Genomic DNA, 23,962 nt, shown 5'->3' with positions numbered 1-23,962 from the left:
AGCCAGGAATGTTCCCCCTGCAGCCACCAAACTTGCAGGGTCTGTGCAGCAGAAGGGCTGATTGCCCGAGGCTGTGAGCCCCATCCTCCCCTGCCTTGTGCTCCCACAGCTGCTGCTGTAAGGTTTCTGTTTAGGAGAAAACCAAGCAAATGTCCCAGAGGAATCCTCTCCCAAAGCCAACTCTCACAGAAGGTAGTTTTAATCCAAGAGCTGTCTCTTTCCTACAAAGAGTTTTCCTATAAAGAGCCCTACAAAAAGCCATCCACATGCCCAAGGTCCAAAGGGGACCCTCTGTGTGCTCCCCCAAACCCACACCCAGCTCACCTCCCTCCTCCCAGCATGGAGCAAAGGGAACTCATCCCTCTCCATGGCCACCTCCAGCCTGCAATTCACAGACACCACCCTTGGGAAAGGAGCAGCCTGAGCAATTATTTGCTTAAAGACAAAGCCAGGGTGTTCTGCTTTCCACATGGGGGTCCCGTGTGGCTCCGTGGGCCCCGTGGCACCGGCAGCCCACGTGCTGCACGTTGCAGCAGGGAATTGCAGCTGGGTCCTGGGAATAATCTGCAACTGAGACATTGTCTGCTGCAATGTCCTGCAGGGCTTGGGCATAAGCCCTGCTGATGGCAGGCAGCACTGCCTGGTACTCCCTGGAGGCCACATCCAGAGGCTCCTGCTCCTGGATGTCACGGTCCAGGTTGAAAATGAGGGGTGGGTGGTGCTGCTGAGCCGGCCCAGTGCTGCCATCACAGGCCATGGCCCCTCCTAGGGAGGAAATGGGAGAAAAACCCTGGAGTCACAGAGGTCCAGGGATCACCTCTGTATTCCTCACCCACCCACCCAGGAAGGCCATTCCCACCCCATCCCAGCTCTTATTCCTGAAACCCACCCCAGGCTGCAGCACCACCCTGCAGACACAGCTCAGCACATCCTTGGGTCTGCTCTTGGCTGAATTAACCTGAGCTGCTTTTCACCTGCATCTGCAGGGATCTAAGAATTCCAGAAGCCTTTTCCTAGACTTTAGACCCTCTGGTAGGGATGCAGTACCTGTGGTGTAGAAGGCCTTGTACTGGGCCAGCCGCAGCGCCTCGACCTCGCCCGCCTTCCCCGCTGCGCCGCTGTTGGGGTGCAGCAGAACCTGCAGGGAGGACAGGACAGTTCCTGTCAGCCCAAGGCAGGGAAAACCTGCTCCATGAAATCCACTCCCTCCCCACATGAGCCACATCCCACCCCTGAACACATTCACAGCCATCATTCAGGCCCTGGACTCTGAGCAACAGCAGAGCTGTGAGTGCTGAAGGTGCTTTGCCTTCTCCTGATTCTGTCTCACAGCAAGAAAATGAGTAAATAATTCTGAAGGGTAGGTGAGCATTTAGCCAACACTGAACCCACCACATTAATTCATTCATTGGCTGGGAAATCTCAAATTGGTGAACAGAAACCACTACATGAAATTGGTGTTTCTGCCCAGTTTCAATCTGAAACCACCACAGTGGGATGATGGCAGAAGGGCCCCAGGAATCACCAACACCTCCCTTGGACTTTCCTGGCCCTGCAGGACCCTCTGAATTTACCTCCCAGTTCTATGGCAGGAAAGGGATCACAAAGGCTCTGGGGCTTTCAGCAGAGCAGGGCAGATTATCATAAAATCCCAGAATGGTTTGTGTTGGAAGGGACCCCAAAGCCCATGGGCAGGGACATTTTCCACTGTCCTGGGTTGCTCCAAGCTCCATCCAACCCGGCCCTGGACACTTCCAGGGATGGGGCAGCCACAGCTTCTTGGGATAACTTGTGCCAGGGCCTCCCCACCCTTAAAATTAAGAATTTCTTCCTAACATCCAATCTAATTCTCCCATCTTTTACTCTAAAACCATTCCCCCTTGTCCTGTCACTAAATTATTTGGGAACCAGGGTGGTCCCAGGTGCACCCAGCACCTCTCTGGGTGCTCACAGCTCAGCCAGCAGTGGGGACATCCAAGGGAGCCGAGCCCCAGGCTGGAGCCAGCAGCCAGCCACGAGCTGAGGGTGAGCTCATGGAGCAGAGGGGAAGGTGAGGTGCTGGAACATCACTCCCACATCCCTCCCGTCCGTCTGACTCACCCCGCTGTGCGAGGGCTCCCTTCCCTGACAACAGCCAGGAACGGGGTGAGCAGCGAGGGAGGGAGGGAGGGGTGGCTCAAATCTCTCCCTTTTGGTATTTAGGACACTTGATCCACACAGGATGGCTGCTCTGGCACTGGGGAGTGAGGAGACAAGTGAGCTGGACACTCCAGCAGCTCCTCTCTCCGATAACATCTGCCGCGGAGCCAGTGCCTTCGCTGAGGGATGAGTCACTTGAGGTTTCCTCCCTGGGATTTGAGTTTAAAAGTGATTCAAGAAATTTCCACTGTGCTAAAAAATTAGAAACATCTGCTGGAGTTGTAGGCAGCTGCAGTGCCAAGTTTAGTAACAGCACTCACAGCTGATGAGTGCAGCAGTGCCTGAGCAGGTGCCCGGCACGGAGCCCTGGCCCTCAGGGAGCACCCTGGGCACCCCGAGGTGTGCATCCCACCCTGCCTGGCACAGGGAACTCCAGGCACCCTGGGCACCCCGAGGTGTGCATCCCACCCTGCCTGGCACAGGGAACTCCAGGCACCCCGGGCACCCCGAGGTGTGCATCCCACCCTGCCTGGCACAGGGAATTCCAGGCACCCTGGGCACCCCGAGGTGTGCATCCCATGTTGTCCAGAATGGAGCACCAATGGGCACCCCAAATTGTCCATCTACACTGCCTGGCAGAGCATTCCAGGCACCCTGGGCACCCCAAATTGTCCATCTACACTGCCTGGCAGAGCATTCCAGGCACCCTGGGCACCCCAAAATGTCCATCCTACATTGCCTGACAGAGCATTCCAGGCACCCCAAGATGTCCATTCCACACTGCCTGGCAGAGCATTCCAGGCACCCTGGGCACCCCAAAATGTCCATCCTACATTGCCTGACAGAGCATTCCAGGCACCCCAAGACGTCCATTCCACACTGCCTGGCAGAGCATTCCAGGGATCCCAGGCACCCAGAGGTGTCCATCCCACACTGCCTGGTCTGGATGTAGCCACTGTCTCACATGGGACTGGTTGGAATCTCATGCAAGAAATGCCAGGATTCAGGGTAGGGGGTGATCTCAAATGCTCACACTTTCTTTTATTGCTCTCTGTTGTAAGGCAAATTATTTGTTTAAAAATCATCTTTTGTAATTTGGTTGTATCTTTTTGTGGTTTTGGGAAAGTAAGAAGGGTGTGAAGTGGGAGAGGTGGTGCAGTGTGAGCCTGGTGCAAGGAGGAAGCTCTGCTGCAGAGTGCCCTTCTGCTGACACTCCTCGGGCAGGATAAAAGAGCTCCAAAGCAGGAATCAGCAAATATTCAAGGCCCTGTGAAGCCAAGGGACCAGGAACTGAACCAATTAATCTGTCTCCAGCCTTAAAGCTTTGCCTACACCTTTAACAGCACAGCTGGGATGCTGCCAAGGGCACTCAAATCTCCCTTCCTACAAACAACCGCGTTCCTAAACCTCTTAAAACCCCACACTTAGAAAATCTGTTATAATTTACTGCATAATTAAGGAGCTTGTTTTGATTCAAGAAACATTCCCAGATCTGGAACTCTTCCATTAATCCATGGCTATTATTTTAATAAATAAAAAATAGGGGAGCAGAGGGGTGGGAAAGCCTTTTCTCTGCTGAAAATTCATTGCTTGAACTTGGTGCTCTGGGCTATTCACATTGAGCTGATGGACAGAGGGATTTACAGCCCCTGGTACCCTCGGTGCTCCTTGGAGGATGTGGTTTGTTTTTCCTGCCAACAGCCCTTGCTCTCAGCAGGACCTCGGTGTCACCCCAGCCCCGTTCCCGCCTGTGCCAGCAGCGAGCACAGGCTGGGACACTGGGACAGCCCACACTGGGAGCTCCAGCCACCCCAATTAGGAAAGTGTGGAAATTGGGCATTGGAGTGAGCAAGGAGCTGCTTTCAGGAGGATTTGTGTCAAGGGAAACCCTGCACGGGGTCACTGTCGGCCGCTCACGGGCAGGGGCTGGGAGTGAGGAGCCAGGAGAGAAGGGAGGGAGGGGGACACGAGGGGGACAGGAGGGGGACAGGAGGGGGACACGGCTGCTGCCCCCACCCCACGGCGCTGTGGGGCCCTCCAAGGGCAGCCCACCCCATGGCAGGGTGATCCTAGCCCTTGGGGGGAATCCACACAGGAATGAATGGCTGCACCCTGACACCCAGAAAACCACTGCTCCCAGCAAACCAACCATCATTCCCAAAAAAACACCACTACCAGAAAACCATCATTCCCAAAAAACCACCACTATCACCAAGCCATCATTCCCCAAAAACCACCATTCCCAGCAAACCATCACTCCCAGTGAACCATTGTTCCCAGCAAACCATCATTCCCCAAAAAAACACCACTACCAGCAAACCATTGCTCCCAGGAAAACCTCATTGCCTGTAAACAATCATTCCCAAAGAACCACCACTATCAGCAAACCATCATTCCCAAAGAACCACCACTATCACCAAGCCATCATTCCCCAAAAACCACCATTCCCAGCAAACCATCACTCCCAGTGAACCATTGTTCCCAGCAAACCATCATTCCCCAAAAAAACACCACTACCAGCAAACCGTTGCTCCCAGGAAAACCTCATTGCCTGTAAACAATCATTCCCAAAGAACCACCACTATCAGCAAACCATCATTCCCAAAGAACCACCACTATCACCAAGCCATCATTCCCCAAAAAACACCATTCCCAGCAAACCATCATTCCCATCAAACCACTGCTCCCAGGAAAGCCTCATTCCCAGTAAACCATTGCTCCCAGCAAACCATTATTCCCATCAAACCACTACTCCCAGGAAAGCCTCATTCCCAGTAAACCATTGCTCCCAGCAAACCATCATTCCCATCAAACCACTGCTCCCAGGGAAACCTCATTCCCAGCAAACCATTGCTCCCAGTAAGCCATTGCTCCCAGGAAAACCTCATTCCCAGCAAACCACTGCTCCCAGGAAAACCTCATTCCCAGCAAACCATCATTCCCAGCAAACCATTGCTCCCAGCAGCCCCCAGTGCCCTGCTCCCAGCAGGGTTAATCTGAGGAGCAGAGCAGAGCAGAGCGTGCTGGCCACATCCCATCCCTTTCCCTGCTCCATCTCCCAGTTCAGCAGAGGGTTCCATAAATACAAAGCAAATACCAAACCCCTGATGGACACCGAAACAAATCCAGGATCCCGCTGGGAGCTGGCTCACAGTGCTTGCAGAGGGTGTACTTTAAAAGCAAAATCAGGATTTATCCATGGGGGCTGCTATTAAAGCCACTTTTCTTTTTTTTTTTTTTTTAATCCCATGAACTCCGAGACAAACGTGTGGTCACCCTGCTTGTCCTGCAAACTGTGGTTTTTGGGGTGAAAGGAGCTGTGGGATATGGAGTGGGCTGTCCCAGTGGAACACTTTTGGTGTTTGTTTGTGTTTGATCTGTTTGACCAAGACACGAGTTTGTTGTGTCGTGATGTGGTGCAATAAATAAATGGGCATAAGCAGGTCTGAAGCGCTGGGAGCTGCCCTTGCCCACACTGCTGCTCCCTTTGGGGTCAGGCAGGTGCTGTGCTGGGCACTGCAGGCTGCCACAAGCCTGAGCACCCCCAGCTGGGGTCCCTGGGGTCACAGGCGCAGCTCTGAGGCACAGGAAGGTGCCAAGCTGCAGGCACAGGCATTTCCACCTCAGGTTTGGGAACAAAGCACAAAACAATCTTCATTAACCCAAAGCCCTTTTGGGCCACTGAGTGTCCCTGCAGGGCTGATCCAATTCCAGCATCCCATGGGGAGATGCTCCGCCCAGGGGAGGAGCCAAGCATTCCTACCTGGATCCAATCTGAGCTTTGGGACAGCCCAGCAGCCTTTGCCCAGGGCATTGCCAGAGGAGCAGCTTCTGCTGCCCTGCATGGCCAGAGGGAGCCCAGGCCCATCTCCAGCAGCCCTGGAGCTGCAGAGGAAAACTCCCCCCTTGTGCAGGATCCCTGCTCCAGCAGAGCCACAGCTGGCACTGCAGGAGGGCTGAGCCCCCATGGGATGGGGCTGTGCCACCCCCTGACACACAGGGGGACAGGGACTGCTCTCACTCTGGCAGGGTTTGTTTTCTTGTTTTTGTACTATTACATTTGTATTTTTAATTTCCCTGATAAAGAACTGTTATTCCTGCTCCCACATCTTTGCTGGAGAGCCCCTTAATTTCAAAATTATAATAATTGGGAGGGAGAGGGTTTGCATTTTCCATTTCAAGGAAGTGGAAATTTCCATTTCTGCCTTCCTCAGCAGACAGCTACAGCTGGCTGTTCAAACCAAGGCACCACTCACCTGTTTTACCTCCTGTCAGGAGGGGGATGGCACCGGGGGTGGCTCTGCCTTACCTTGTGTCCCACATCTGACGAGCCAAAGAGAACTGAGGACACATCCAAGCCATCAAAGCGCCTGTTTGGGGGCAGTGCTGCCCCAGCCAGGGCCACCAGTGTGGGGAAGATGTCCAGGATGCTGGGGAAAGAGGGACAGTCACCAGAGCGAGGAGTGAGGATCCCTGGAGGGTCTCCCCAACCTCACCTGTGCCCCACATCCCTCCCAAGAGAGCTGAAAAGGCTGAACCCAGCTCTGGCCCTGGCTTCACAGCCCTGCCACCCCCAGATTCAGCCAGGAGGTGCCTCTCCCTGGGGCAGGGGCAGCAGGGCACCGATGCCCTGGGCAGTAGGAAGGCAGCAGGTCAGTCACCCTCTGCAGAAAGTGCCAGCCAGGGGTTTCCAGGCCAGTGCCAGCAGCTCCTGGTGCCCAGGAAATGCAGAGTGGCTGTTCCAGGGCACAGCAGGAGCTGCCAGGATGGAACAGCCCCCTCAGCCTCCCCAGTGCCAGCCCCAGCCTGGCACAGCCACAGCAGAGCACCCAGGGCTCCCCTCGGTCTCTCCAGGGGCACAGGGACATGGGGAAGGTGACCCAAAGTCCCTCTGGCTCCCTGGGCATGCAGAGAGGGACAGTGCCAGCTTTGTCACCTGCTGCCTGTGCCCTGGGACGGGACTGTCCCCACCTGGCACATCCTGAGGTGTGAGGAGCTGCATGGGGTGGGATGGGGATCCCCCAGCCCTTCACAGCCTGGGCTCCCCCTCTTCTGCCCACGTGTCCCAGAGGGGTCCAGACTCAACTCCAGTGGGATGGGAACGTCCTGCTCACAGCCCCCATGTCCAATCCTCACCCTCCCCACCCTGTGGGGCACAGCTTTCTGTCCCCCCAGTGCCACCAACAGCATCTGTCCCTCACAGATGCAGTCACAGGGTGACCCCAGACCTCTAAAAGGAACCACCCACACCAGGGTGGGACAGTGGCCAAGTGACACGTCTCAGCTGTGCCCTGGGGGACCAGGCTGTGACAGTGACAGCTGGCACTGCTGCCAGGGCTCAACCCAGCACCTCTGGCTACAAAACCCCGTGCCAGCAGCTCAGGGGGCTTGGCTGGGACAAGGAAATTGCTACAGGAGGCAAAAGCACCGGGAATTGGGGTCACCAGGGTGCTGCCACTGTGGCCTTGTCACCATGGCCGTGCCACCACCACGCTCCTGCCACTGTCACCACGGTCCTGCCACTGTCACCATGGCCCTGCCACTGTCACCATGGCCGTGCCACCACCACGGTCCTGCCACTGTCACCACGGTCCTGCCACTGTCACCATGGCCCTGCCACCACCACGCTCCTGCCACTGTCACCATGGCTGTGCCACTGTCACCATGGCCGTGCCACCACCACGCTCCTGCCACTGTCACCATGGTCCTGCCACTGTCACCATGGCCGTGCCACCACCACGCTCCTGCCACTGTCACCACGGTCCTGCCACTGTCACCATGGCTGTGCCACTGTCACCATGGTCCTGCCACTGTCACCACGGTCCTGCCACTGTCACCATGGCCATGCCACCACCACGGTCCTGCCACTGTCACCACAGTCCTGCCACTGTCACCATGGTCCTGCCACCAGCACGCTCCTGCCCCTGGGTGCCTCCTGCCTGGGCTGTGGTGGCAGCTGAGTGAGCAGAGAGAGGAAAGAGCCCTGGGCTCAGCAGCCCCTGCTCTCCCACTGAAGGAGGTTTCATTCAGCTGCTAAGAGACAGAGAGAACAAATAAGAACAAACATTGCTGGGAGCCGGGAGGCGCCCAGAAAATCCTGGCTCTGCCCTGAAACCCCTGCAGACACCTTGCTGGGGGCACAGCAGCTGCCCCAGAACAGCAGCATCACCTGGGCAGCCTGGCCCTGGTGCCAGGGGTGCCCAGCACGCCCAGGATCCAGCTCAGTGCTGGATGTGGACGGTGCCAGGCAGCCCTGCCCCGGTGGATGGGACCTCTGGGGAGCACAGCTGGGCTGGGAGAGCAACATGACTGAGGGCAGGGGTGCTCCCCAGCCATGGGCAGGTGTAACCCACGGACAAAAACAGGAAAAATAGGATTTTGATCAAAGTTGGCATCAAAGCAAAGGCACCAGTGGGCACATCCTGGCACCTGCAACTGAGGGAAAGAGAAAGCCACGCTGCCAACCCCTGCCCTGGCAAGAGAGATCTGACACATGAAGCCACTCCAGCATCCTGCTGCCACCTGAACACCAGGAAAAGGGAAAAGGGCCTGGCAGTGCCCAGGGACAGCAGCTCCTGCCTGTGGGACAATGGGCATCCTGATCCACTGGGCACCACGGGGCACAGAACCCTGCCCTGCCATGGTGCTGGGGACCCTGGGGCACAGAACCTTGCCCTGCCATGGTGCTGGGCACCAAGGGGCACAGAACCCTGCCCTGCCATGGTGCTGGGCACCACGGTCACCAAGGGGCACAGAACCCTGCCCTGCCATGGTGCCGGGCACCCTGGGCACCACGGGGCACAGAACCCTGCCCTGCCATGGTGCTGGGCACCCCGGGCACCAAGGGGCACAGAACCCTGCCCTGCCATGGCGCTGGGCACCAAGGGGCACAGAACCCTGCCCTGCCATGGTGCTGGGCACCCTGGGCACCAAGGGGCACAGAACCCTGTCCTGCCATGGTGCTGGGCACCAAGGGGCACAGAACCCTGGCCTGCCTGGCCTGCAGCAGCTCTGCCCACACCCCCAGCCCAGCCCAGCCCAGCCCAGGATGGTGCAATCTCCTCCCTCAGCACCCTCCTGACCTAATTCTTCCCTGCCCTACTTCGGGTTGGGGCAGGGAAGGGCAGGAGCACAGCGGGTGGCTCTGCCCATAATTAACCGTAATTAAGAAGAGCAGACGAGGCAGTTTTGAGGCAGTTCTGTGCAGAGCCCAGCGTGCAGGTGCTGGTCTGGGGTGAGGCATCAGCGTTCCTGTGCTGGCTGCAGCTCCCTGGCCCCGGGGCAGGCTCACCCTGCCTCACCCCTGTGCTCACAGGTCCTGAGCAGCTGCGGCGGCCTCTGTGCCCCAGCCAGGTGTTTCCATAACCCCAGGGGAGGAGGAGATCCCTGCAGATGGGAGAGGCCCTGCCCTGCCCAGCCCTGGCTCTCCCTGGGGATCCCTCAGGGCTCCCAGCCCCTCCTGCTTCACTCCCTCCCCATCCCCTGGGGGGCTTCAATGTCCCTGTGGGGCTGTCCCCGAGGGGGCAGAGGCACAGAGAGAAGCCACCAGTCCTGTGAGCACCTCCGTGTCCCTCTGTGTCCCTCCACACTCCCTGTCCCACCTCAGGCCAGGGCTGGTGACATTTTCCTGAGCTTGGCCCATCCCTCTCACCCCCAGGCTGGTTCTGTGCTGCTCCCAAAGAGGGGGTGCCCCCTCCTGATGCCACAGCACCACCCTGCACAGCTGGCATGGCCCCATGGCAGTGCCAGGGCAGCACCCTGCACAGCTGGCATGGCTCTATGTCAGTGCCAGAGCACTGCCCTGCACAGCTGGCATGGCCCCATGGCAGAGCACCACCCTGCACAGCTGGCATGGCCCCATGGCAGTGCCAGGGCACCACCCTGCACAGCTGGCATGGCCCTGTGTCAGTGCCAGAGCACCACCCTGCACAGCTGGCATGGCTCTGTGTCAGTGCCAGAGCACTGCCCTGCACAGCTGGCATGGCCCCATGGCAGAGCACCACCCTGCACAGCTGGCATGGCCCCATGGCAGTGCCAGAGCACCACCCTGAACAGCTGGCATGGCCCTGTGTCAGTGCCAGGGCACCACCCTGCACAGCTGGCATGGCTCTGTGTCAGTGCCAGAGCACCACCCTGCACAGCTGGCATGGCTCTATGTCAGTGCCAGAGCACCACCCTGCACAGCTGGCATGGCCCATGGCAGTGCCAGAGCACCACCCTGCACAGCTGGCATGGCTCTATGTCAGTGCCAGAGCACCACCCTGCACAGCTGGCATGGCCCATGGCAGTGCCAGAGCACCACCCTGCACAGCTGGCATGGCCCATGGCAGTGCCAGGGCACCACCCTGCACAGCTGGCATGGCCCATGGCAGTGCCAGGGCACCACCCTGCACAGCTGGCATGGCTCTGTGTCAGTGCCAGGGCACCACCCTGCACAGCTGGCATGGCCCATGGCAGTGCCAGAGCACCACCCTGCACAGCTGGCATGGTCCCATGGCAGTGCCAGCCTCTGCTGGGGGGGACAGAAGTGACTCCTGTGACTCCTGTGACTCCCACAGAGCCGCTCCCCAAAGCACCTGGAGTGCTGCACCTGCCTCTGCTGCATTTCCAGATTCCCAGCTGTCCAACCTGCCAGACTGGGGCTGGGAAATGCAGGAGATAAGATCTTGGAGGAGATAATCAGAATTCCTGGGCTTGGAGGCAGGGCCAGGGGGATGGGACAGGCACTGATCCTGCACATGCTGCCCCAGCTGCCCGAGGGGGTGGCAGCTCTGCCCCAGAGCCCAGGGATGATTTGGAGGTGAGGCCATGGGGTGCTACGTGCTCCCCATCCCCTCCCCCAGACACCAGTGACTCAGTTATGGCTCAGACCTTCCCCTGCCTGCAAACACCCAGCTCCCAGAGCTGCCCTGGGGCTGTGGAACGAGTGAGTGTCTCCAGCTCATCCCAGGGACCTTGGGAACACCCAGCACTGCCCCAGGGCCCACCAGTCAGGACCTGCTCCCAGCAGCTGGGACATTCTTTCCCAGCACCCAGCAACCCCTCAGCCCCACCACCCTGTGTGCCTCAGGGATGAACGGCAACAGGGCATCCCAAGATCCAACAACCCCCCAGCCCCCCCAGCCTGGCCCCAGCACCGTGGGGACCCATCAGGGATGAACAGGGACAGGGCATCCCAATTCCCAACAACCCCAAACCCCCCCAGCCTGACCCCAGCACCGTGGGGACCCATCAGGGATGAACAGGGACAGGATATCCCAATTCCCAACAACCCCAAACCCCCCCAGCACTGTGGGGACCCATCAGGGATGAATGGGGACAGGACATCCCAACACCCACCAACCCCAAACTCCCCCAGCCTGACTCCCAGCATCATGAAGATCCATCAGGGACGAAAGGGGACAGGACATCCCAATTCCCAGTAACCCCCAAACCCTCCCAGTGTGACCCCAGACCCATGGGGACAGGACATCCCAATTCCCAACAACCCCAAACCCCCCAGCCTGAACCCAGCACCATGGGGATCCATCAGGGATGAACGGGGACAGGACATCCCAATTCCCAATAACCCCTCAGCCTCACCACCCTGTGTCCCTCAGGGATGAAAGGGGACAGGGCACCCCAACATCCAACCACCCATCAGCCTGACCTTAGCACCGTGTGGACCCATCAGGGATGAACAAGGGATGAACAGGGACAGGATATCCCAATTCCCAGTGACCCCAGACCCCCCCAGCCTGACCCCAGCACTGTGGGTATCCATCAGGGATAAATGGGGACAGGACATCCCAATTCCCAATAACCCCCAGCCCCACCACCCTGTGTGCCTCAGGGATGAAAGGGGACAGGGCATCCCAATTCCCAGTGACCCCAAACCCCCCCAGCCTGACCCCCAACACCATGGGGATCCATCAGGGATGAAAGGGGACAGGGCATCCCAATTCCCAGTGACCCCAAACCCCCTCAGCCTGAACCCAGCACTGTGGGGACCCATCGGGGGTGCACAGGGACATTCCCCCCGCCCTGCTGCCCAGGAGGGCTGTGAGGATGGGTGCAGCTGGCACATGAAGGGGTGCAGGTGCCGCAGGCAGAGGGGCAGTGCAGACCCTCCCCTTGCCCTCCTGCAGGGACTCCTCTCCTCACAACCGCACCCTCCTCCGCAGAAAGGCATTCACAGACCGCAGAGCCGTCTCCTGCTCCGTGCTGGGCAGGGAGAACATCATCACCATCATCATCACCATCATCACCATCATCATCATCATCATCATCTGTTAATTACCGGCAGCCCTCGGCCACCGCGGCCAGCAGCACACGGAGCCCGGTGGTGGCTGCGAGCCCCAGCCCTCCAGCCTCACAAAAAGCCCTTTCAGCTGCTCTCAGCTGAAGCATTCAGCCTTGGAGAGGACAAAAGTACAGCCTGGCACGAGGCAGGGCACAACCACAGCTGCCAAAATCCAGGTGATGGCCGGGGTGGCAGCGTGGGGATGGGGGCTCCTTCCAAAGGGGCCAGCCCTGTTCCCAGAGGGGCTCTTACCTGAGGAGAGCCTGGCTCGTCCTCCCGGCAGGGACACGGCCAGGCCAGTACACCAGGGCTGGCACTCGGTGCCCTCCTTCCCAGGTTGTTTGCTTGGCCGAGCTCCCACCTGCAGGAGAACGGGGCAGTGCTCAGCATCCTGCTGATGCTGGGAAACTCCTGAGCCTGCAGCTCTGCTGGGAAAGGAACTGTTCCGAGGCAGAGGTGTGTGCATGACCCCAAAGGAGGGTGGTTCCACCGGGCCAGGGGAGGGAGAGGGACTGCAGGGGCTGCTCACAGGGGTCTCAGCTGGGCACCGGGTTGTGTTTGCTCCAGTGAGTGATGAGAAATGCAGCAGCTGCCAGAGCCATTGCATTTCCACCCCCTTCTGATGCCAGGTGAGAGAATGGAGCAGGCGGGAAATGGAGGAATTCATTCCAGGGGCTCCTGTCCCTTAGAGGGCTCAGCACCAACAGCTCCCCCTCCCCTGACCGCTGGAAACCTCATTAAAAATACCATCCTGCTAATAACCCTCCTGCCAGTTAATGAACCTGATCCATCCTTCCCCTGACAGCACCCAAAGCACTGCCCTGCCCTTGGGTTTGAGAGGCTGCCCAGTCCCTGCCTCCACCTGCAGGGCTCAGCACCAAAATCGGGGTGCTGAGCACCAAAATCGGGGTGCTGAGCATCAAAATCGGGGTGCTGAGCACCTAAATCGGGGTGCTGAGCATCAAAATCGGGGTGCTGAACATCAAAATCGGGGTGCTGAGCGCCAAAACTGGGGTTCTGAGTACCAAAATCGGGGTGCTGAGCACCAAAATCGGGGTGCTGAGCACCTAAATCGGGGTTCTGAGCACCAAAATTGGGGTGCTGAGCATCAAAATCGGGGTGCTGAGCACCTAAATCGGGGTGCTGAGCACCAAAATCGGGGTGCTGAGCATCAAAATCGGGGTGCTGAGCACCTAAATCGGGGTGCTGAGCACCAAAATCGGGGTGCTGAGCATCAAAATCGGGGTGCTGAGCACCTAAATCGGGGTGCTGAGCACCAAAATCGGGGTGCTGAGCATCAAAATCGGGGTGCTGAGCACCAAAATCGGGGTGCTGAGCATCAAAATCGGGGTGCTGAGCACCTAAATCGGGGTGCTGAGCAGCGAAATTGGGGTGCTGAACACCAAAATCGGGGTGCTGAGCGCCAAAACTGGGGTTCTGAGTACCAAAATCGGGGTGCTAAGCACCAAAATCGGGGTTCTGAGCACCAAAATCGGGATGCTGAGCGCCAAAAATTGGGGTGCAGAGCCCAAAATGAGAGCCCCAAGAATCAAAAGGGCTGGAGGGCGGTTGGAGAGCCTCAGCCTTGGCTGCAGCCCAAAGGGCCCCAGGCAGCTGGAGGGGGAAGGGGTTGGGAATGGGGCAAAGAGAAAATCCCAAGGCGATTCACAAACTTCCCGGGAGCAGCCTTTGTGCGCTGCCTTTCAGCGTGCACATGGCAACGGCGCTCGCCCTGAGCCATTTCCTGGGGGCACGGCCAAGAGAGCCCCTGGGCTGTCCCCTGAGCTGTGCCCAGCCCTGCCCCAGCTGATCCATGCCCCCAGGCAATGCTGCCGTGCCCACAAGGACACCCGTGGCACAGCTGCCGCAGGGACCAGCCCAGGGAAAAGGTTTCTGACCCTGGCACACCCAAATCTCTCCCATTCCCCACCCAAAGTTTTGGTGTTTCCCCCAGACACCCCAGGAAACCACAGCAATTAATATCAAGCCCCATCTCTGCACGTAAATGAAAGAACTCATCCTCCTGGATGCATTTGCAGGGTTTTTCCAGGCATGGTCAGGGCTCTCTGGAAGGACATCAGACGGATATTTCCTGACCAAGCCACCCCAGCACCTCTGGTCAGGTCAGAGCAGCCTGGGATGAGGTCACATTAACACTTTGGGAAGTAAACAGGGCTCAAACACCCAAACCCAAGCAGGGGATTTTGTCCAGAGTGGGGATGATGCAGCCCTGCTGCTGTGGGGACTTTCCAGGCTTTCCAGGAAAGCTGAACTGTGCATTCCCGTGGTGGGATGAAAACCTTGGTCCCACCACACACACAGCAGGTCCTCAGCACAGGGACACCAGCTCTGGAACTTCCCCAACCTGCCTCAAAACATGCCCAGCATCACATCCCCAAAATGTTTTTCTCTCTCCCAGTATCCCTCCCCTTGCTGCACTTTTGACCCCAAGGCGGGAGAGGAATTTTTGGGGGCTGTGGGAAGCACAGAGAAAGGGGCAGCACACACAGATCTGCTGCTCTCTCCCAGCTCCAGTGACCACCTGAAACCAGAGAAAAACATCCCTGGGATTTAGGGCTGGACCCTAAAACAAAACATGGAGCTACAGGAAACATATAGAAACATGTAGAAACATATAGGAACATGTAGAAACATATAGAAACATGTTGGAAATGTATAGAAACTTGTTAGAAACACATAGAAACACATTAGAAACATACAGAAACATGCAGAAACTTATAAAAACATGTAGAAACATATAAAACATGTGGAAACATATAAAAACCTGTGTAAACATAGAAACATGCAGAAACGTTGGAAATTTATAGAAACATGTTAGAAACACATAGAAACACGTTAGAAACATGCAGAAACATGCAGAAACTTATAAAAACATGTAGAAATAGAAACATGTTAGAAACATATAGAAACACATAGAAACAAACATGTTGGAAACATAGAAACACGTAGCAACATGTTGGAAATGTATAGAAACGTTGGAAATTAATAGAAACATGTTGGAAATTAATAGAAACATGTTGGAAATGTATAGAAACATGTTAGAAAATATAGAAACATGTTAGAAAAATATAGGAACATGTAGGAACATGTAGGAATGTACAGGAATATATAGGAACATAGAAACATATAGAGACATATAGAAACATATGGAAACACGTGAAAACATATATAAATAAATAGATTTCTTAATTTTTTTTTTTTTTTTTTAGACAGGGAGAACTGTCTACCCCTGCCCTCCCATGCCTTGGGGGCTTTTCCCTGCCCAGGAACAACAATCCCGGGCTGGGAGGGCCGAGCATCCCAGCCTGGCACCCCTGGGCCAGCTCTGCAAGCATCCTGCAGCCACCAGAGCAGGGATTTCCAACCCACCCTGGCCCCGGGGTGTTTGCAGCCAGCTCAGAGGCTCTGCCAGCCCCATACTTGCATGTAGATCCCCAGCAGAAACCAACAGTGAGGTTAGGACTAAGTCTTTTGTCCCTTGGGTGTGCGTGGCAGCCATCTTGACATCTTCAGTGCCATGCTTTTTGTAAGCTACAAGAATGTAAAATGTGGTGGGTGACTGGTTGATGATTTACCATCATGGTTTGTATTTTTGTTTGGTTTTTATTGGGGAGGGGGTGAGTTCTGGGGTTAATTCTGTGTTTGTTTGGGGGTGGTTGTGGAGTGATGATGACAGCTGGCTATTCAGTTAGTTATTCAGTTGGTTATTGATACTAGGAAATATAGAGGAAGGTTAATTGAAAGCATTGATGGCAAATGATTTGGATAATGTAGGGATATATGGTTTAATTATTTGACAAAAAAAAAAATTTAAAATATCAAGATAAAAAAGAAATGGATGCATAAAATGGAATATAAATACTAGTTCCTCCCTCCCTGCCGGGGGCTCTGCAGGGCACAGGGGCTGGAAGGAGCCGTGGTTTGTGTTCTGTGTTCTGCTCACCCTGTTCTGCACCATCTGCTCGGGCTTGTGACCGGGGGTTGCTCAAGAGCAACAACCCGGGCCGGCAGCGGGGTTTGTTTACTAGAAAATTAAGGTTACGATTCCATTCCCCGGGGCCAGGAGAAGGAAGGGCTCTGGGAATGGGACAGAGCCAGCGCTGTTTGCACGGTGGCGTGGCCAGGGTGTCAGGAAGAGGAGGAGGATGAGCCTCAGCGCTGACCCCGGGACTGGCACGTTAACACCGCGTAATACAAGCAGAAGTGGGAAACGCCTGACTCATGGATGTTTCTGGCTGCCCCGGCCGAAATAAACCCACCAAGCAGATGGCTTGGCCGGAAAAGGAGGAAAGAGTGAAAAAAAATAAAACAAAACAAAACAAAACAATAAGTTAAAACCCAACAAAACGGTGGAGAGAAAGAAAAGCAAAGTCCTGGGGTGTGGGGAGGGTGGTGGGTGCTCTGCTCTGGGGGCTGTGAGACCCTGATGGGGCAGATCCCAACATCCCATCTGCAAACCAGCACACTCACCCCAAGCTCCGGGGTAATGGGGACCCAAACCCACCCCTCACAGCAGTTTTGGGGGGAATTTGACTGTTTGAAAGAAAAAAAATAGCACTGGGGTGCACTCAAGCCCAGGGCAGCAGCTGGGCAGAGGCTGGGGTGCATGGAATGATGCCAGTGTCCCTTTGGTGGGCAGTGAGGGATGTGTGGAGCAGCCAGGGAGAGGCTGGGGTGGATGGAATGATGCCAGTGTCCCTTTGGTGGGCAGTGAGGCAGCCAGGGAGAGGCTGGGGGGCATGGAATGATGCCAGTGTCCCCTCGGTGGGCAGTCAGGGCTTTGTGGAGCAGCCGGGCAGAGGCTGGGGTGCATGGAATGATGCCCATTCCCCCTCGGTGGGCAGTCAGGGCTTTGTGGAGCAGCTCCCCCCTGCGCCCCCCGGGACAGGGACCCCCCCCACGCTGCCAGGTTACCTCTCTGCCTCTGCCAGGCACCCACGAATGGCCCAAGGCGTCCTGCCAGCTCACACTTCTGTGCCCAGGGGCCATTGTCACCTGCAAGAGAAAGAAATGTCCCCATGAGGGACACCAGGAGCACAAGGGACACCCACAGTGGGGGGCAGGCAAGGACAAGTGACCCTTCCATCCCTCTCTGCCCCCCCTGCGATGCCTCCCCACGGGGAGTTGATGGGGTTTGGTTTTTAGCAGTTTGTTTGCAGGGGCTGGAGGGCAGCCAGGGCAGGGCAGGGGGGGCTCGGTGCCACCAGCTCCGGGTGTTAATGAGCGGCCGAGCGGTTCCTGTCATCAGGAGCAAGACATCCTCATTAGGGAGGCTGCTGGGCGACACAGAGCGGATTTGGGCTTCTTAACGAACGAGGATTTGTGGCTTAATTAGTCACGGCCCCACCGCTTCAGCCCCGCAGCCGGAGGGGGGTGGCAGGGTGGGCACCATGGCAGGGTGGGCACGGCAGGCTGGGACCCCCACCCAGCCCCGCGGTGGGACCACTCCCCACCCACAGAGCCGTGAGAGCATCCAGGCAGGGGACAACGAGGGCAGGGGACACTGAGGGCAGGGGACACCGAGGGGAGGGGACAACAAGGGCAGGGGACAACGAGGGCAGGGGACACTGAGGGTGGGGGACAACAAGGGCAGGGGACATGGAGGGTAGGGGACATGGAGGGCAGGGGACACTGAGGGCAGGGGACACCAAGGGGAGGGGACATTGAGGCAGGGGACACGGAGGACAGGGGACATGGAGGGCAGGGGACACTGGGGGCAGGGGACAAGCACAGATCCTGCCCCCACCTCAAGGTGCAGCCTCCCCAGTGTCACCCCCCCCCCCCCCCCTTTGGCACAACACAGGAGCAGCGAGTGAGATCAGAATCGTTTCCATCATTTTTTCTCTGCCTCTCTCGTTGCTCCTCTCAGGTTCAGAGGATCCCACAGCCCCCAGCCCCGCAGTGTCCCTGCAGTGTCCCTGCAGTACCTGTGAACCAGAGCAGCGTGCTGCCCCTGCCCAGGCTGTCGGCCGCCTCCTTCACCCGTGCCACCAGCGCATCCATCTCCCCCAGGGAGGCTCCGTAGATGCCCCTGCCCGGGCCAGGGGGCAGCGGGGGCACCAGCGGGACGTGCATATGGGCCAGGGCCAGGTACAGGAAGAAGGGCTGTCCTTTGTCACTGCACAGGGGACAGACAGAGAGCGTTCAGCCTCCAGGAGGTCACTGGGGTGGTGGCACTGCTGAGCCTGGGGACACAAACCCTTCCACTCTGCCGCAGCTCCCTGGGGGAAAACACCCCAGGTACATCACCCAGCTCCAGGCACCCCTCTCCTTACAGGGAGGAGGCTGAGCTGAGCCACTTCTCCCCTGCTGCTGCTTAAACCTCTCCCCACTGTCCCCCTGTTGTCACCTGTGCCCCCATTTGGGATGGATTTGCCCCTTCCTCCATCTCCAGCAGCCAAACGCTCCATGCTGCTGCAGCCACACACCTCCCTCCCCTCTCTCAGAGGGCCCATTTTGCCCCTTTTTCCCCCTCCCCAGCGGGTGCCCGGCCTGGTGGTGCTGTGGGCAGAGGATGTGGCACAGCAGGGCACCCACAGAGCCCAGCACAGCCCGGGCAGTGCCACCAGCCCCGCGGCACGTTCACCACCGCGCGCTGCCCTGCGCCAGCACGGGACACGTCCTGTTTGCTTGTTTACAGCTATATTTATCTGCCCCAACGAGCTGCTCTTCCTCAGGGAGCTCGGAGGGGAAGGGTGGGATGGCCAGCAGTGAGGAGGGGCCGGATCCTGGGCCGTGTCCCGGCTGTGCACGCGCCCGGCCCCATCTCTGCCTCCTGCCAGCTCTGGGGCCCTTCCCAGTGCGTGTCTGCACTTCCTTCCTCTGCCCAGCACCCACCTGGCCTGGAAAATGAGTAAAAAACCCCATCCTGCCCGGAGCTGCTGGGGGTTGGAGCCCCATGAAGGGTTTTCTCAAAACCCTCGCTCCGACTTTCCTCAAAAACAATGGTTTAAAAACACACAACCCCTTCAGAGGCCACCAGAAGAGCCTCAGTGCCTCCTCCAGCAGGAAGCCAAGCCATGGACACCCCAAATCCGAGCCATGGGGCAGCACCCATCTCCCCTGGCACCCTGCCCATCCCTGCAGGACGTGGGGGTCAGGAGGGCTCATGTGCCCCTTGCAAACAGCTGCTGTGAGACCTCTTCCCAAGGGATGTCACAGCCCCTGGAGCAGGGAAAGCTGCTTCCCCTGGCTCCAGCATCCAGATGGACTCGTGGCTGTGATGCTCAGCTGAACATCCCTCCCGTTTGCCACACAGACACCTCGGAATTGCCCTGAAGATCAGGCAAACGTTTAATCAATAACTGAAGACAGCAGTCCCTGACTTTTGCTCCCACGCTCGCCTGTGCTGAGCAGTGCCACGTCTCACTGTCACAAATTGCTCAACCTTGGCTGGTTAAAAAAACACCGAGATGGCAAATCCGGTGTTCTTTTGTTGCCCTGTAATGAATGAGTCAGGCAGGGAAAAACTGGAATAAGCCATCAAAGGGAAGGGAAGAAAAGGCAGGCACCTGCCTAATCCTGTTCTCCATGAACATAGATAACCCCAGCACATTTCTGGGAGTTTAAAGGTTTTTTCTATTAACCCAGAGTTTACACACTCGGTTTCACAGCCACAGAGCACCCAGGCAGCCTGGAGGGCTGGGGGTTTGGCAGGAGAAGGGGTTGGTGCTGCCCCACAGCCCAGAGCCTGGGTACCCTCAGCATCCCAAACGTGGCCAAGCCACCCCACGGCCAATCCTTGGTACCCAAAGGGACAAACTACAGATTTTATGCAACAAAACAGCGCCCAGTTTTATAGAGAGCCATTTCCCCATGTGCTGCTCCCTACCCAGCCCTTCTTTCACCTGTGTTACACAAACCTCACCCCAGGACCCGCCTTCCCCGTGCCTGCGTTATCCCGGGATGCAGGCGGGGATGGGCTCGGGCAGGGCTGCCCGGCAGCGCTTCCTCTGCTCGCTCTGCAGGGAGGCGTTTTGCAAAGTCACAGCTCGTAATCCGCCAATAATGGGGATTAAAATTACACAACCCGTCAGCAGGGCTCGGGGGCCTCGTCCGGAGGAGCCGCTTTGCTCCTCGGGGACAAACAGAGCCGGGCACCTCCCGTGCTCTGAGCCTGGGGGAGGCAGATCCCGGAGCCCAGCGAGCTCCGGGTGCTTTATCCCCGAAATGGATCCAATCTCACACACGGGGCGTGTTCAGACACCTCTGGGTGCTGTTCTGGTCCCACCCTGACACCACTCAGCGCGTGTTGACAGCCCCTGCCGGCACTTCACACCCATGGAGGCACCACTGCCACCCCATTGCCACCCCATCCACAGGGATGCAGGGATGGACCGACCTTGACATCGTGCACATTCATCCCAGGAGGGAGGCACAGCCCCACACCCATGGAGGCACCACTGCCACCCCATTGCCACCCCATCCACAGGGATGCAGGGATGGACCGACCTTGACATCGTGCACATTCCCCCCAGGAAGGAGGCACAGCCCCACTCAAAGGCTTTGGCTTTCCCCAAAAAACGATGGTTTTAAAAACACACAACCCCTTTAGAGGCCACCAGAAGAGCCTCAGTGCCTCCTCCTCCAGCAGGAAGCCAAGCCATGGACACCCCAAATCTCAACCATGGGGCAACACCCATCTCCCCTGGCACTGCACCAGCGTGATGCAAAGGAGCCCTGCAGTGCCCCAGGAGCTGTCCTAGCTAAGGGGACAGACAGGGGACAGTGGGTGGCCCTCACCTGGCCCTCTGGATGAACCTCTCTGCCTCCTCTGCGTAGCGCCTGGCCAGGCTGCCGAGCTCCACGGGCTGCTGGATGATGGTGGTGTTCTCCAAGAGAGGCAGGGCAACCTCTGTGTAACAGTCCTTCCTCACCACCCTGCTGGGAAAAGCCACCCCAGGCTTGTCACAGAGCAGGCACAGAGCCTGCCTGATCTCCTGGCTTCCAGAAAGCCAAGGGAGGGAGAACAAAGGGAGCGGTGCCAATGTCCCCATGGCACAGGGGGCTGCCAGCCCATGCCCTGCAGGGGGAAACTGGGTGCACAGAGCATGGGGGGAGGTGAGCACAGCCCAGGGCAGCCCTCAGGGCTGGGGACACTCTGCAGATACCCAGCTCCCCGTGCCAGCACTGGAACCTGTGCCTGTACCTGGCAGTGGTGCTGTGCTGTGGGCAGGGCGGGCAGGGTGGCAGGTTGTAGCCAGGGGTGTCTGTGCAGCCCATGTCGTGGCTGTAGGGGATCCCAAAGTAGTAGTCAAAGCCTGAGAGGAAGGTGAGGGGGTCAGCAGGGTCAAGGTGGCCACAGGGCCCTCAGCCCCTTTCCCCTGGCACAGCCCTTACCACGGGAGTTGGGGTGATGGTGGCCGTGGTGTCCCAGGTGCCACTTGCCTGCATGGAAGCCACAGAACATCATTTCAGAGGTGACACAGCTCTGGCCACCAGCAGCCCTCACCCACAAGGTGCCCGCAGCGCTGGGGGCTTTAATCAAGCTACAAGAAAGGTTCCTTGTTTGTGCTGGCTGCCATTCCAGAATGCTGTCTATTTTTGCAGAAAACCCAGAAAAAATGCATAAGGTATCTCATGGCTGTGCAAAGCAAATGTTTCCAGCCTTAAAAGGCTCTTTCATGTGTTTGTGCTCTGAGCAGACAGCTCCCTAAGCCCTCCCTAAACCCAGCTTCATCCTCTGACCTCCAGCACACGCTTGCTCCCACCCAACACTCCAATCCAAGAGGGAAAACTGCAAAAATGGAGAAACAGAGGGAATTTCTGCCATCACAACAGCAGGAGCTGCAGATGCAAAGGGTTTGTGCAGGCTGAGGGGGACCCACAGTGACAGGAGGGTACCCAAAGCCACCTGGCCTGCAGCACCGCCTGTGGTGCAGGATGCAGGATGGCAGAGCCAGCCCTGTTTGCTAAGGAACACCCAGCACATTCCTCAGGAGATAAAGCAATGAGAGATTAAATGGAGAAGTCTGGATTTCCGGCAGCACCCTTGAAAAGGAAGATTTTAAGCTTGGCATTGCAAAATGCAAGGGGGATGTGTGAAATGTCTCTCACGTGATCCTTTAGATTTCCCTTTCACTGCCAGCATTTCACCCAGGCACCCCCTGGCACCTCCCCAGCTGCCCCTGGCACTCTGGGCATTACCTATGGCCCCTGTGCTGTAGCCAGCCTCCCTCAGCACCTCGGCCAGGGTGGTCTCGTTGCGGGGGAGGCCCCCAAGAGAGGAGATGGCGAAGTTGTGGGTGACCCCATTGCGCAGCCCCAGGCGCCCCGTGAGCAGCGAGGCGCGGGACGGGGAGCACGTGGAGGCAGCTGAGTGGAAATCCACGAACCTGCAACATGAAAAACCCTTCAGCTCATGGCATCCCGTGTGCTCCAACACTGCCCTGCCCCTCCCTGCTCCCCTGGACACTCCCCCTTTTGCTCTGGGGATGAGGGTGAGGAGTGGCAGACGAAGGCTCCAGCAGGGACGGATGGTGCTGCACCCCAAGGTGCCAGGCTCTGGCTGCCCTCCCCATGCGCCCAAACCCACACCAACAAAATTCCCTCACCTGCCAGTCCCACAGGGCTGGATTCCCCTGTGCAGCAGGGCAGAGTAACCAGGGGTGCAGGGTGAGGGCAGGGAGGGGGACAGACATTACCTTGTTCCTTCAGCAGCCAGCTGGTCCAAATGCGGGGTCTCCTTCGTCTCTGCCCAGTTGGCGCCCAGATCCCCCCAGCCCACATCATCAGCCAGGATGACAATGAAGTTGGGCTGCCTGCTCACCACACAGGGAACCCAGAGCCCCACCAGAACCAGGGTGGGCACCAGCAGAGCCCACGGGGACCGGGGTGGGGTCCCCATGGTGCCACACGTCCCCTCCTGCCCGCGGTGCAGCACTGCTGGGCTTCCCCAATCTGCCCCTGCTGTGTCCCTGTGGATGCAGCAGAGCTTTCCAGGGGCTCTGTCCCTTCCTCAGCTGGTCCTGTGGGGCTGGGGCAGGGCTGGGGTCTGGGTTTGGAGCGGGGCTGGGGTCTGGGTTTGCTCCCTTGGCTGCCGACCGAGCTGCGACACCTCCTCCGCCTTTCACACCCAGGCACAGCCGATATTCCCGAAACCAGCGCCAGCAAAGGTGTTATTCTTAGAAGTCAAAAAACACCCTTTGAAGTCACTGTCACCCTATTTATATCTTTCCTTCCTTCCTGGTAAATATCTAATTAGACACCAAACTGAAGTGGTATTTTCCCCTCCAGGAGCGGGTTCGATCCGCGGCAGCTCCTCTCAGCTCCTCTCCCCTCGCCGCAGCCAGAGCGATGCTTGTGTCCAAAACTGGCTCCTTCCCTGCAGGCTGAGCCCCTCAGCCTTGGGTGGGGCCTGCTGGGGGTCTGTCAGTCCATCCTTCACCTGGTTACAGCATCCCCTGTGCAAGGGAAATGAAATGGTCAGGACAGGGGAGTGCTCCTGCAGCCCAGCCCGGGGCAGAGCAGCTTCTGCAGAGACCAGGGCAGAGCAGCTTCTGCAGAGATCAGGGCAAAACA

The 23,962-nt window shown here is 57.8% G+C and overlaps 1 protein-coding gene across 2 annotated transcripts; it reads right to left on the bottom strand.

The window, feature by feature from the left end:
- Window positions 1–181: 181 nt before the first annotated feature.
- Window positions 182–23,839, bottom strand: ARSG (arylsulfatase G). 2 transcript variants are annotated; one of them, XM_036394677.1, is made up of 11 exons: window positions 23,086–23,839; window positions 22,589–22,776; window positions 21,782–21,829; window positions 21,591–21,702; window positions 21,185–21,325; window positions 18,370–18,560; window positions 17,357–17,437; window positions 12,674–12,782; window positions 6,449–6,569; window positions 1,048–1,138; window positions 182–765 (listed from the first exon to the last, which is right to left on the bottom strand). In XM_036394677.1, exons 1-11 carry the CDS (start codon window positions 23,286–23,288, stop codon window positions 437–439), a joined length of 1,614 nt encoding a protein of 537 aa, XP_036250570.1. In that variant the 5' UTR covers window positions 23,289–23,839; the 3' UTR covers window positions 182–436. The 2 variants fall into 2 exon arrangements, with proteins under 2 accessions (XP_036250570.1, XP_036250571.1); XM_036394678.1 differs by having other exon boundaries at window positions 21,185–21,322.
- Between the last annotated feature and the right edge of the window lie 123 nt (window positions 23,840–23,962).

Source organism: Molothrus ater, chromosome 19, assembly GCF_012460135.2.
Source record: "Molothrus ater isolate BHLD 08-10-18 breed brown headed cowbird chromosome 19, BPBGC_Mater_1.1, whole genome shotgun sequence".
Classification (NCBI taxonomy): domain Eukaryota; kingdom Metazoa; phylum Chordata; class Aves; order Passeriformes; family Icteridae; genus Molothrus; species Molothrus ater.
Note: the sequence above shows the minus strand (reverse complement) of the source record. Positions and strands in the feature narration are given on the sequence as shown.